Raw genomic sequence first — 14,537 nt, 5'->3', positions numbered from 1 at the left:
ACCAATGTGTTAAATGGGTCCCCTAAAGTCATCCAGACCACAGCATCAAGGAGACTGATAATACGATCATTTCCTAAGTGAGTGTTTGCCACATGCTTAATGCTCTCGTGTACTCAAAAGAAAACAAAACTTCTTTTATTACCATGAAGCAGCCTCTTTTTTGCGCACTACGGTCATCTATAGTATGAATTCTGGAAACGACGCTGCACAGCAGGTAATTCAAGCGTAACGGCAAGTTCTTCTATCCTGCCCATGGTCCACCGGCTCCGTATCTTCCTCCAGCGGCGCCTGACGCGGAGGCCCAGGGTCCGGCTCCCCCGTAGCGGCCGGCTGTGTATCTGCCCGCACCCGGGGCTACGGCTGGTGCCGCTACGGGTTTGGCGTTGAACACGGCGTCGGCGCTGGCGCCAGGGGCGGTTCCCGGCTCGTTGGTGTCCACCGTGGCGCGGAATCCGCCGGCGTCGGCCACGTAGCTTACGGTGCGGAACAGTCCGTTGGCGTCCCGGTAGCCGTACGAGCCGGTCTTGGCGTTGCTGGCGTCGCCCTGCTCCTTTTGAAACAGCCGCGTCCCGAACTCATCGGTGGTGTCGTAGCCGAAGCTGTACGGCTGGGGAGGCTGGACAAATGGAAAGAGAAAACTCTAAAAGCTGCGGCCTGTGCATGCTGTAAAAACTACATTCAACAAATATCAACTAAGAGCGAAATCTGCGTCTCCATTTCGGTCACTTGTCGTCAAGAAAGCCCATAAGTTTTCGAAAGACTGCAAGATTAATCGCCGCCTCACACATGCATATGGCTTCGGTGCCCTATTAGACTACTAGGGAGCTCTTTAAAATCATGGGGATGTACTGAATGTCGTGAGAGAATAACAAAAAATTTTATCACCATGAGGCTCCCTCGCTAGCATCATCATCATCAGCCTCACTACACCCAATGCAGGGCAAAGGCCTCTATCATGTGTCTTCAATTCACCCTGTCCTTTGCGAGCTACGGCCACCCTATCTCCGCAAACTTCTTAACCTCAACTGTGCACCTAACTTTCTGTCGCCCCGTGCTGCGCTTGTCCTCTTGTGGAATCCACTCCGTTACCCTTAAGGCCCAGCGGTTATGTTGTCTTCGCATTACATACCGTGTCCAAGCCCATTTGTTCCTCTTGATTTCGACTGAGGTGTCATTAACCTTCGTTTGTTCCCTCACCCACTGTGTCCGCTTCCGGTCTCTTAACGTTGCACCTATAATTTCTCTTGCGATAGCTCGCTGCGTAGTCATTATCTTAAGGTGAACCCTTTTCGTTAGCCTCAACGTTTCTGCCTCACAGGTTGGTACCGGTAGGATACAGCTGTTGTATACTTTTCTCTTTACGGATTTTGGTAAACTGTCATTCATTATCCGACAGCGCCTACCATATGCGGTCCCCCCCATTCTAATTCTTCGAGTTATTTCCCTATCACAATCCGGATCAGCGGTGACTACCTGCCTTGGGTAGACGCATTCGCTTTCGACTCCAAGCACCTCGCTTTTAATTGTGAACTGCTGTTTCCTTGCAAGAGTGTTGAACATTACTTTGATTTTCGGTTGTTCCGCTAGACACAGCTAGTTATTTAACAGGTGAAGGGAACACTTAAATGCATAAGCTAATATGTGTACTTTTGTTCCTGCATTTCAGGGTACCTGGGCAGTTATATCATGCAAGATCCGGAAAAAAGTGCCTTTCCAATTTGATTTTGCGAGCAATCAATCATAAGCACAATCACATGTGCACTTAGTCTCAGCTGCGCCGATATGAAAAATGTTGTAGTTCACGAACACCTGATATATGCTCCTTCACTCCAGTACTGATTGTGGGGAAAGAGAAGACAAGGGCACAGTAATATCATGGACACCTTTTAGTTACTCTGTACTAAAGTATCTTTAAATCGCATCACTACACTATATAAGGTCTTTTATAATTTGTCAGAACTGCCTTCGGCTCTCCCAGAGGCTTTATTGCTTCTTTTTTTTCCCGCAACGAACTGGCTGTAATCACTCCTACATGTAATCAAGCGCACGACATAACTATGCTCTGGGAAGGGTTGATTAACGCGTAAGCTTTTTGCGAAAATTGGTGACAACTTAACTAGTATAAGAAGTACTTGAAACTGGGCTTGTTGGTGCATATTCGTTAAAGACATGAGAGCGCAAAACGGGGACACGGACGAGGAAGGGAACAGGACGAGCGCTGCACTTTCAACAGGATTTATTCAGGGAAGAATGTTTAAATAGCCTTTGCTCTTATCCATGCTCTTGATCGCAGACAATCGCCTCTCACAGATACGCATCAAGAAACAGCGTTTCACTGTGGCGAAGAACAACTGACGTGTCACTAATACAACTATCACCTCGCTTCTTGATATAGAAGGCTTCCACAAGCTCCCGTTCAGTCCTATCTCGGCTTTTCAATAGCACTTTGCAATCATATAGTCGAGGCTTGCAGGCTACACGCTTCTCTTTCGAGCAGGCTAGGCAGTGGTCTGGAAGATGTCCTCTCTTGTTTAAAGAATTCTTGTGTTCAAGCAGGCGCTCATTAAGACAACGGCCGGTTTGTCCAACGTACACCTTGCCGCATGTAAGCGGGAACTCATAGACTACTGCTTTCTTGCAGCCGACATGTGGCATTCGGTGTCTGATGGTGCACTCTTGTACTTTTGTTCTTCCAATCCGTGAACACATTCCGGCGAGTTTTCGCGGCGCTGAAAATACCACATCGACGCCATACTTATTGGCCACCTTCTTCAGGTTATGAGAAGTGTGGTGTACGTAAGGTACAACTTCCGGCCTTGCCTGCTTTTTTTCTTGAGGTCGGTTGTTTTCCTTGCTGCCCTTCAGCTTTTTCAGCAAGGTCTGCGCCACGGAGAGAACCAGGGAAGCCGGGAAGCCTGCTTTCTGCAGCCTGGACACCTGGGAAGCATAGCTTGCGTGCATGGCATGGTGGCAAGACTTCTTTAGTGCGGAAGCTAAGCACTGGGAAGCGATAGCCCTCTTAACGGTCTTAGAATGGTTCGAATGGAAAGGCAACAAATCTTTCTTTGCGCGTGGACAGTACTGCCAGCAAACGTGTGAAGGGTGGAAGGTTAGGGTGAGATCTAAAAACTGTAATTTGTTATTACTGCTAGGCAGTTCGTGTGTGAAGGTGAGACCCATGCTATTCCGACCAAACGTACCTAAAACATCAGCTACTGCTTCGTCAAAAGTAAAATCGTTATCTGCCAAAAGGATCAGGTAATCGTCGACATATCTAAAAACGTGGACTATACAATCCGTGTCAAGTTCTTCACTCAAGGAGCGGTCAATCTCAGATAAAAACATATTACAGAGTACCGGGGCGACACACGAGCCAATACAAATGCCCCTTTTTTGTAGATACGTTTGGTCATTAAAGTCAATAAAAGTGGCCTTGAGATAAAACTCAAGTAATGACAAAAAATTGTCCACATTCAAACCGGTAGCGTTTTGAAAAGCAGTGGCTCCATTTCTGTCAATGCAATTACGCACTGCAGAATAGAGATGTACATGCGAAACAGAGTAGAAAAGATCTTCTACATCAATAGAAAAACCAGAGCTTATGTTCCTATGAGTCTGAAGGAAGGCTATCACGTCATCCGAGTTCTTAGTTGCAAAGGGGTCTTCTACTTCCAAAGTCTTCAGGTGCTTGAGCAAAAATTGGCTGATTTGTCGTTGCCAAGTTTCCTTTTCGCTTACTATAGTCCGGAAAGGCATTTCAAGCTTGTGTGTTTTGGCGGCGAAAAAAACCGAAAGGCTGCTCTTTTCAGACTTGTTGATGGCCCTGGCTAGTGTCTGCAGTTGCAGCTCATCACACAACGACACTGCATCTTTTTTCATTTGCGTCGTCTTCACTTTCACGGACCTGAAATTCTTCTTCACTGCTTCTATTGCCTTTTCGTTGAATAAACCGGACGGCATTGCCACAAAACCGCCTTCTTTGTCTGCCTGCACGAGCTGCAGATCTTTCGCTCTAAAAAACGAAACGACCTTCGCCGTGGGATCAGCTCGATGGCTGGGAGGGTTTGGATCCCTGACTGACCTGGTGAGGGTGTCGACGCCGTCCAAGAGGCACCTTTCCTGGTTTTCCTTCGTTGTTTTGTTGGCCAGTCGTCGGTTGAGGGCCAGCCATTCGTGTGGCTTAAGCTTGGCTTGTACGCTGAATTTTGGTCCTTCCTTTAGGACTGCTGCTATTCCTTCCGGGAGTTCGGCTCCTCCCAAGACTATCACATCGTGGCGTCCTGGATTCTTGGTCTCCCCCTTCTTGAGTTGTTCCAAGTGTCTCGTTACTTGGTTCATAGAACACTTCCACCAAAGTTCGGTTGTCTGGGCCGCGAGCTTCTTGCTTTCTCGATGTCTGATGGCCGCCAGCCACTCTTGGTCTTGGGCGTAGCATGCTGCGCGTAAAAGATCTTGAAGCAGCCTCACTTGGTACCACAGTTCGGAGCGGAGTATCTTGCAGATTCGTTTGGCGTGGCCTATGGTAGGCTTAAAAGGGAGCTTGTGGAAGCCTTCTATATCAAGAAGCGAGGTGATAGTTGTATTAGTGACACGTCAGTTGTTCTTCGCCACAGTGAAATGCTGTTTCTTGATGCGTATCTGTGAGAGGCGATTGTCTGCGATCAAGAGCATGGATAAGAGCAAAGGCTATTTAAACATTCTTCCCTGAATAAATCCTGTTGAAAGTGCAGCGCTCGTCCTGTTCCCTTCCTCGTCCGTGTCCCCGTTTTGCGCTCTCATGTCTTTAACGAATATGCACCAACAAGCCCAGTTTCAAGTACTTCTTAGCCATATTTCTTCTACATCGGGCTCTCTGTTTTGTGTTCAACCCTCGCCTTCCCATGTTCCCCTGCTCATCGCAAACATCGTCACCTCAACGTGCCGGGCCAGGCTACTTGGCATCTTCCTGCGAAAAGGACTCGTTCCTAGTGAAGTCGCCGGCCTCTTCGGTCCTTTTATGCCTACCATAGGCCACGCCAAACGAATCTGCAAGATACTCCGCTCCGAACTGTGGTACCAAGTGAGGCTGCTTCAAGATCTTTTACGCGCAGCATGCTACGCCCAAGACCAAGAGTGGCTGGCGGCCATCAGACATCGAGAAAGCAAGAAGCTCGCGGCCCAGACAACCGAACTTTGGTGGAAGTGTTCTATGAACCAAGTAACGAGACACTTGGAACAACTCAAGAAGGGGGAGACCAAGAATCCAGGACGCCACGATGTGATAGTCTTGGGAGGAGCCGAACTCCCGGAAGGAATAGCAGCAGTCCTAAAGGAAGGACCAAAATTCAGCGTACAAGCCAAGCTTAAGCCACACGAATGGCTGGCCCTCAACCGACGACTGGCCAACAAAACAACGAAGGAAAACCAGGAAAGGTGCCTCTTGGACGGCGTCGACACCCTCACCAGGTCAGTCAGGGATCCAAACCCTCCCAGCCATCGAGCTGATCCCACGGCGAAGGTCGTTTCGTTTTTTAGAGCGAAAGATCTGCAGCTCGTGCAGGCAGACAAAGAAGGCGGTTTTGTGGCAATGCCGTCCGGTTTATTCAACGAAAAGGCAATAGAAGCAGTGAAGAAGAATTTCAGGTCCGTGAAAGTGAAGACGACGCAAATGAAAAAAGATGCAGTGTCGTTGTGTGATGAGCTGCAACTGCAGACACTAGCCAGGGCCATCAACAAGTCTGAAAAGAGCAGCCTTTCGGTTTTTTTCGCCGCCAAAACACACAAGCTTGAAATGCCTTTCCGGACTATAGTAAGCGAAAAGGAAACTTGGCAACGACAAATCAGCCAATTTTTGCTCAAGCACCTGAAGACTTTGGAAGTAGAAGACCCCTTTGCAACTAAGAACTCGGATGACGTGATAGCCTTCCTTCAGACTCATAGGAACATAAGCTCTGGTTTTTCTATTGATGTAGAAGATCTTTTCTACTCTGTTTCGCATGTACATCTCTATTCTGCAGTGCGTAATTGCATTGACAGAAATGGAGCCACTGCTTTTCAAAACGCTACCGGTTTGAATGTGGACAATTTTTTGTCATTACTTGAGTTTTATCTCAAGGCCACTTTTATTGACTTTAATGACCAAACGTATCTACAAAAAAGGGGCATTTGTATTGGCTCGTGTGTCGCCCCGGTACTCTGTAATATGTTTTTATCTGAGATTGACCGCTCCTTGAGTGAAGAACTTGACACGGATTGTATAGTCCACGTTTTTAGATATGTCGACGATTACCTGATCCTTTTGGCAGATAACGATTTTACTTTTGACGAAGCAGTAGCTGATGTTTTAGGTACGTTTGGTCGGAATAGCATGGGTCTCACCTTCACACACGAACTGCCTAGCAGTAATAACAAATTACAGTTTTTAGATCTCACCCTAACCTTCCACCCTTCACACGTTTGCTGGCAGTACTGTCCACGCGCAAAGAAAGATTTGTTGCCTTTCCATTCGAACCATTCTAAGACCGTTAAGAGGGCTATCGCTTCCCAGTGCTTAGCTTCCGCACTAAAGAAGTCTTGCCACCATGCCATGCACGCAAGCTATGCTTCCCAGGTGTCCAGGCTGCAGAAAGCAGGCTTCCCGGCTTCCCTGGTTCTCTCCGTGGCGCAGACCTTGCTGAAAAAGCTGAAGGGCAGCAAGGAAAACAACCGACCTCAAGAAAAAAAGCAGGCAAGGCCGGAAGTTGTACCTTACGTACACCACACTTCTCATAACCTGAAGAAGGTGGCCAATAAGTATGGCGTCGATGTGGTATTTTCAGCGCCGCGAAAACTCGCCGGAATGTGTTCACGGATTGGAAGAACAAAAGTACAAGAGTGCACCATCAGACACCGAATGCCACATGTCGGCTGCAAGAAAGCAGTAGTCTATGAGTTCCCGCTTACATGCGGCAAGGTGTACGTTGGACAAACCGGCCGTTGTCTTAATGAGCGCCTGCTTGAACACAAGAATTCTTTAAACAAGAGAGGACATCTTCCAGACCACTGCCAAGCCTGCTCGAAAGAGAAGCGTGTAGCCTGCAAGCCTCGACTATATGATTGCAAAGTGCTATTGAAAAGCCGAGATAGGACTGAACGGGAGCTTGTGGAAGCCTTCTATATCAAGAAGCGAGGTGATAGTTGTATTAGTGACACGTCAGTTGTTCTTCGCCACAGTGAAATGCTGTTTCTTGATGCGTATCTGTGAGAGGCGATTGTCTGCGATCAAGAGCATGGATAAGAGCAAAGGCTATTTAAACATTCTTCCCTGAATAAATCCTGTTGAAAGTGCAGCGCTCGTCCTGTTCCCTTCCTCGTCCGTGTCCCCGTTTTGCGCTCTCATGTCTTTAATTAACTAGTATACACTATTTTAGAACGGGCATCGCAGTCTAGAGACGGTGGATCCATCTAGTGTCTAGCCTGAAACTAAGCCATGCTCATCTGCGCGATCCCTTCTCGCAGTGCATGCACCAAACAGGATGCAGGTTGCACAAATCAACATTTCGGCGCTTCCACATTTTGTTAGTTATAAAATTTTCACTGATAGAGAAAGCTTTTCAAGCAGCAGTGAAACCATTGAGTCAGGCGATTCGACTGTCGTGATAACGGCTTAATTAGGTCAATAAGTTCTCAAGATTTTGGTGCAACCTACGTGGTAAAAAAGTGGCGTTGGCGTAGCGCTGATTACGACGGCGATAGAGCGAGTGATGCAAGGCAAATCTCAAGCAGTATTTCATGATATCTGACTGAGTATGAGAGAAATATTACTGTGACCTGCCAGGAATATTGTTGGAAGATAATGAACTTAGTCACTTCCTGACGGCTGCCCTAAGTGCGATAGTTGTGGCTTTAGTCTTACAGGCGCTGTCTCTATGATATACTGGTACGGCGATGAGTCCTTTACTGATTTCCGACGCATTTATAAACAGATGCATTTATAAACAGGGTGGCGGAATGCGATAGAAATCTTGAACACGGAAAATGCACTTGAAAACAAACTATTCAAAGTTTCTACTTCAGACATTGAAATCTTGACAATTGAAGATGGAAACGATGTTTTCACCGTCCTATACCGTCCTCCTGGTGGTGATTTCAAAGGGTGCCTAGACGGTATCGAAAATCTCTATAATTACGTACCAACATACCTAGAGGTACTATATTTGTCGGGCGATTTGAATGTTGATACGCAATGTCCTTCAACGTCAAAAAAGAAATTCATAAGCTTACTGGATACTTACGGTATCTTCAACCTTACTGACGTATCTACATGCATCACTTGTCCTACACCTTCTTCCATTGACGCTATAATCATAAACACTGAAAAATTCGACGAAAAGCCGGGTCTAATCTGTCTGGCTTAAGCGACGTTTTGGCCATTTTCGAATTCATCTCTTCTGCACGCCCTTATCGAGCGCCTGCAGCACCCTCTTCACTTTATCGACGCATTGATGTGACCACACTTGACAGTTTTCGTTCTGTGGTGTATGAAGTAAGTTGGAACGACGTGCTGTCTTTAAAAGACATGAAAGAAGCGTACAATGCATTCCTGTTCAAAGTAAGAACAGCTTACGATAAAACTTTTCTGCATGTGTGCTCTCGTAAGAAACCGTGGGTTACGCAAGAACTACTGCACAAAATAAAGACTACCGAGAAGATATTTCCACAATTCATGAAATTGCGGTAGCCTGCTAGGCTAGACAAATATATAAAATACCCGAAACCAGCTCAACCGGAAACTAATAGCTGCTAAGTTTAGGTACTTTAGTAATGCGTTTTCCGAAAGCTCTAGTGAATACGTTAACCACCCATGGGACGAATTGAAGAAACTACGAACTTGCACCTTATAAGCAAGTATCTCAAGCATAACGAGGGTGGTGGAGTGCTATGTGGTGAAAAGCTGTGCAAGAAATTCAATAATTTCATTCTTAACATAACCAAAACATTATGCAGTCCCTCCGACGCACCTACAAGCCACGTGTATAGCACACTAATTACTCTGGAAGTCTTGTTTATGTGTCCTACAAATGAAGTGGAAATCATAACAGTTTTTACAAATATCGAAGCCACCAAAGCAGGAGATAAATATGGCTTTCAGATAAAACCCTTCAAGTTTGCGACTGACATATCAGCCCTAATACTAATGCATATTTATAATCTTTCTGTATCATCTTGCATCGTTCCAGAAGATATGCAGATAGCAAAAGTGACCGTAATTCACAAATGTGGAGCAACGTTCGAAATGGCTGATTACAGGATATTTCAATCCTACCGATGTTATAAAAAGGTCTGGAAAAGTTATTGACACAAAAATAAAGAGTTTTATAACCAAGCACAAACATATACCAGAGAGTCAGTTCGGTTTCAGAAACCAAAGGTCCACAGAACTTGGACTGATTAAACAGAAAGTATAAAAATAGATGCACTTCAAGACAGGCTCTTGCACTCGGCATATACATTGATTTTTAAAGGCCTTCAACCTGTCGAATCAAAATTTACTCCTGCATAAACTCAATTCCTAAGGTGTTAGAGGAACCCGCCTGTATTTAATGAGTCATACATGAAACACTGCAAAAAAAAATGGCTTCCATTAATAGCAGTGTATAAAAATTACAACCTCTTCTCCCTGAAGTACAACAAAGCAGTATTCTGTGGCCGTTAATATTTATTATTTATATTATTGACATATTTTTCGCTTCTCTTCCTGTACACTTAATAGTTTATGAAGATGACATCCCAATGCTTGTATTAGGCAACAAAGAAAAGGAACTGCTGAACGTGGCAATCAATTTCTAGAATTCTTTCGCCAATGGTACATTAAAAAATTAGTGAATAAGCAATATTATTCTGAACAAAAATATATAATGGTGCGGGAAAATCTTGACGTCTGCTTAGGAGACAGAAAAATTAAGGTCGTGCAGAATGAGAAATGTCTCGGCGTTGTTTTAAACGAGTCGTTCAATTGGGACATACGTATTGAAATCATCTGCGAAAAAATGAGCAAAATTAATGACGTCTTATGTCGTCAGAGGAACACAATTCCGACAAAAGTGAAAATACTAATTTACCATGCATTTATACTACCACACATAATTTATTGCCTCATGGTTTGGGTTACAACAACCAAGCAGAATGTATTGAAAATCCTACTGTATCAAAAAAGAGTAATTATCTATTAGTAAATGTACCATGCATTACCCATACGGACTCCTACTTTATAAGGTTTATTATCATGAATATTGCGCGGTTATGTTCACAAAAGTTAGTTTATCTGTGTAATTTCAATCGTCTGGCAGCAAACACACAGGCTTGTTCCAACGAGACAAGGCGTACCGTGTTGTACAGGCATGTATGCGATCAAAATACCTCTGACGACGCAAGTGATCTGCATCATGCTGCCCGCTTCACATGGATAGCTACTGACACGCGCAGTCAGATACAAGCGCCGATCCCGCCCACCTTCAAGACTGCTTAAAATCCGGACACTGCAACGCCTACCTCAATCGTCTGGCAGCAGAGGCAGCAGTTTGTTCTACCGAGCGCAGACGTACCGTGCTGTACACGCAGGTTGGCCATAACATGCTGTTTTTTCTCATACTTTTACGCTGCCTTTGATGCTGCCTCTACTGCCCTTGCTATTTTTATATTAAGCGCCGTGATAATGGCTTGCAGCGAAAGGGAAACTTGTTTATCTTCTTATCAAGATTTCCGCAACAATGAACCAGCCATGAAGTTTGCTGAATGCCCACAGTATTACCATTTTGGAACATGTGCTGCAATAACTGAACGTGTGTACAAGGAAAAAATGATTATGTAAATAAGGAACTAAAACGTCCTACATGCCGCATATCCGCATCCCGCAGCAGTTCTAGCAGAGACAAGCATTCCGCTACGCAGCTGGCCGCTTTTAGCCAAAAGCTTGCTGGAATTAGCACAAGCTTGGCCATGCTTGCGAGAAAAGTGGAGAACCACTCAGAATTAAAGCAAACTTTGTTAAACATTGAGCAGTCTGCACGACACATGTCAGATGTATATGATCACTTACTTGAAGCATCTGTACGGCTCGAGAGGGACATTGAAAGCCTTCGGAAAATAGCCTATGATGTCAAAAGCAGCCAAGACAAACAAGAAAGTGCAAAGCTAAAACAGAGATAATGCAGAATTTTTGCGGCTGTATTTCTTCTCTTTTGTAACTGCGCCCTCCCACTGCTCTTGTCATCAGCTGGTAGGGCTAGACGCACCAGCAGAGGGCGCAGGTTGGCTTCTTGCCCTGCGTCCTACCTTCTTTGTTACTTATGTAACTTCGAGAGAGTTAAATAAAGACTTCATTTCATATTTGTGGCAAGTGATGTTTAGTCCTTGCGGCTACTCTACGAATGTAACATCTCCCAGACGCATGTGTATTTTTCGTACCATGCCTCAGTGCCCCTGCCGCCAGCAGCTACCATAGAGCAGGAGGATATTTATTCGCGCCGAATTCGACACTATTGTACCCCTCTCCGCAAAAGCTGTGTGTAGAGAACGTAGATTTAGTGTGCAGACAAGCCGATCAGGCCTCGCTGCAGCCGTCAAGTGTACCAGTCCATACAACTGCGCCAAGCTCGCAGGCAGGCGAATGTCCATATATGAGACTCTTCAAACTTCATTTTTCCTCTGACAGAGTAATGACAAACGCTGACACGCGAGATACTAACCATGATAGCAGGTGTATGAGCAGACCAAATTTTTTTTTGGCGTGAGTACTGCCTCAGCAACACCCATAATACTGTGGAAGTCAATGTGTCCAAGCACTCACCCGCCATCGGCTGTGGGCCTTTATTTTATAAAACTATGTTCTTTTCTTGACCACTGAATTGAATAAGGAAGGTTACAATGTTTGAAACTTCGTCTTCCAAGGTGTACAGTGGTTCAGTGTCGCTGATAATGTTCTATAAATTTATGCGCCTGTTTTCTGCCCACTGAGAGCTCTGTTTGCTGAATTTTGGCGTCAGAAGACGAAAGTCAGATACTAGCGATTTGTTGTTGCCAGAGTTAAGTAAAAACACCGGGGCCCTTTATTTCTCGGGCAACATGTCACCACTTCACATCGAGCACTCCTTAGTGGCAGGGTAGGTGATGTTACTATCGTGAATGAAGGTATTTCCGTACTTAAGCCTTATACATCTTGAAACCCTTTCATCTAGCGCTAAAACTAACCTTACTGTTTTCTCGCTATGGTCATGGTCGTTTACTGAGTTCCTCACATTGTAAACTGAAATTTCCGCCCCATCTCTTGGGAAGATCTTGTAGTCATTAGGTCAGTACGTTATACTTACGTAGGAGGCACCAGTAACGGAGAAGCCAGGAGTAGCCGCTGCCGCAAAGATGGGACCCCGGAACCCTGCGCCCCGGAAGCCGCCGCCACCGAAGCCGCCGCCCCCGAAGCCGCCGCCGCCGCCGAACACATTGCCCGCACTCACAAAGGCGACCAGCGAGAGCAGGAGGAAGGCGGTCTGAACGAGGATAAGCGGCAAAGAAGGAAATGTGGCGAATAGTCCTCGGGTATTGCTCGTACCAGTGGTCATAGGAAGTAGTTCCCTCGTGCCGTTAAATTAGACTGCCTTCGCGTGAAAGTCATTTATGCACAGTAGGAGCGCTCGCATGAAAAGCGTCCAGAAAGCTTCTGTATTTTGCGCTTTATTTTTGGATGCGTAAAGCCTATAAAAGTAATTTAAGAAGAATTCTCTTAAACACTAAAACGCGCCCCGAAACGGTCAGGTGATAAACTCCTCAGTGCTGCTAGGGATGTGGCTAGAAGAACGACGCCCGCAAACTATTTTTTTTTCATTAAATAGGATGCATTAATACACTAATGAGCAGCGGGCTCCTTGGGTTAATAACCTTTTTGATAGCTCTGCGCGCTCATTGCCTTCAGAGGACTCAAAAATGCTGATTAAATCGAAATAACCGCACAGTAGCGCGGGTTACTCTACGAAACCTGCAACAGTGTTTTACCATGTTGCAGATAGCTTATGTAGCCTTAAGTCGCCCGGCGAGTGGTGTTTTATTGAAGGTCTATTTGAGAAAGATCCATTATAAATCTAGAGAAAATACTAGACTAACAAGCTAAGATTACGTGCTGAATAAAATGTTGCCTTATTTCCATGCTGAAAACTATAATGACAGCGATATTTGTGCACGGATTCGTTGTATCGGTTTAAAATATTTATTTCTGCTTAAAATGTGAAAACCCTGCTTCCCCGGGTAATACACTGCAAAATAAGGCTCGATTGTGCCGAGGGACAAACTGTTCAACGTTGTCTTTCAAATGGCCAATGGACCGAAACAGCGGCTTTAAGAGGGCTAAAGAATCTTTTGAAAGGATAACATATCGTTTACCCGCAGCCAATATTCACGACAACCTGTGTTTTCGTACCAGTTTAGCTAGTATTTTATTCTGATCCTCATAAAAATGTACAGCCTTTGAAAAAAGTAACCAGGCTGCAAGATTTGCTTCTCAGTTTTATTGTAGAGCTTTTACGGCTTTCCCTGAGGTCGGAAAATTCTTTGAAGGTGAGGACGGGGGTTCTCCTTACCATACAGAGATTTAGAGCTTCAGGGTTGGCATAATAGTTTAAATATACGACTGAGAAGCAAAACCATGCAGCCTGGTTACTTTTGACAGAGGCTGCACCTATTGTCGGCTACTTCAGCTATTCTTCCTTGCGCTTAAAACTGTATGCTTGCTACATTAAATAGAACCTTACAACCCAGGAACACGACGCTTGCATATTTGTTTTATTTTTAGCTGATGTAATCGTCCGTAGAGCACTCCCCTCTAAAATGTTTCTTGCCTTGAGGGTATCATTCAATACATAATATAATTAACAGTATCCGGCGAGGCTTGCGCTGGCAAATGGACTGAACTCGCCAAAATAAAACCTTTTTGCCCGAAGGCCGGTTTATCCTAAAGCAATTTTGCTTGTGTTCCAACATATTCCTACTTAGACTCAATCTAAACATTCCTAATTAGAATAAGGTTTTTACAGCTTTATAAAGTAACAATCAGGTTAAAGTAATTTTTATCAAAAAGCAATATTATTCGGATGGCAATCGAACAATGACGTGGGACTGTGCAGTAGATTTCTTACCTTAGGGGCGATATCCATGACAGATACGAACGAAAACTTTGTTCACCGGAGGAGCAGCGCCAGATGTGGTGCCGACCATCCCGTGTCCAGCTTTTATATGTGCCAGTTGACCGTCAGCAACTCGTCATAGTCGTCGTGAAGGAGGGGGCGAGCTGCTTTTCATCTCTCTTTCCCTAACGTGATTCTGTCACGGGCGGCGAACGTCGGTACCTGCGCCGTGACGAGACGCTTTTTGGTTTTTCTCCATTTACACCGTCATTGTTGCGGCATGACGGCCTCGACTTCCCGCATCTCGCATGCAACACACAGAAGCTAGTTGCATTGCGCTAATGTTTCACGGTTTCGGTGACAGCGTAACGCCTTTACAGGTTAACTGTTCCGGGCAGTAACGGCACC

At 45.3% G+C, this 14,537-nt stretch overlaps 2 protein-coding genes across 2 annotated transcripts; one reads left to right on the top strand and one right to left on the bottom strand.

The window, feature by feature from the left end:
• Positions 1-241: 241 nt before the first annotated feature.
• On the bottom strand, positions 242-12,575 carry LOC149344970 (uncharacterized). The gene is made up of 2 exons (XM_089547333.1): positions 12,327-12,575; positions 242-616 (listed from the first exon to the last, which is right to left on the bottom strand). The coding sequence occupies exons 1-2, from the start codon at positions 12,573-12,575 to the stop codon at positions 242-244; spliced, it is 624 nt and encodes a 207-aa protein (XP_089403459.1).
• On the top strand, positions 4,601-11,461 carry LOC149344971 (uncharacterized). The gene is made up of 2 exons (XM_089542814.1): positions 4,601-5,977; positions 11,435-11,461. The coding sequence occupies exons 1-2, from the start codon at positions 4,778-4,780 to the stop codon at positions 11,459-11,461; spliced, it is 1,227 nt and encodes a 408-aa protein (XP_089398940.1). The 5' UTR covers positions 4,601-4,777.
• Positions 12,576-14,537: the final 1,962 nt, after the last annotated feature.

This window comes from Amblyomma mixtum, chromosome 5, assembly GCF_055824585.1.
Source record: "Amblyomma mixtum isolate Tamu chromosome 5, ASM5582458v1, whole genome shotgun sequence".
Taxonomy (NCBI): Eukaryota; Metazoa; Arthropoda; class Arachnida; order Ixodida; family Ixodidae; genus Amblyomma; species Amblyomma mixtum.
This window is presented reverse-complemented; position numbering and strand designations above follow the sequence as displayed.

Excerpts from the sequence above, each read along its gene's own strand:
- LOC149344971 (XM_089542814.1), top strand. The coding sequence starts at position 4,778 with ATGTCTTTAACGAATATGCACCAACAAGCCCAGTTTCAAGTACTTCTT. Across the intron at positions 5,978-11,434 it reads TTTTCTACTCTGTTTCGCAT|TGCCCCTGCCGCCAGCAGCT; the intron begins GTACATCTCTAT and ends ACCATGCCTCAG.
- LOC149344970 (XM_089547333.1), bottom strand. The coding sequence starts at position 12,575 with ATGACCACTGGTACGAGCAATACCCGAGGACTATTCGCCACATTTCCT. Across the intron at positions 617-12,326 it reads CCGTTACTGGTGCCTCCTAC|CCTCCCCAGCCGTACAGCTT; the intron begins GTAAGTATAACG and ends CCATTTGTCCAG.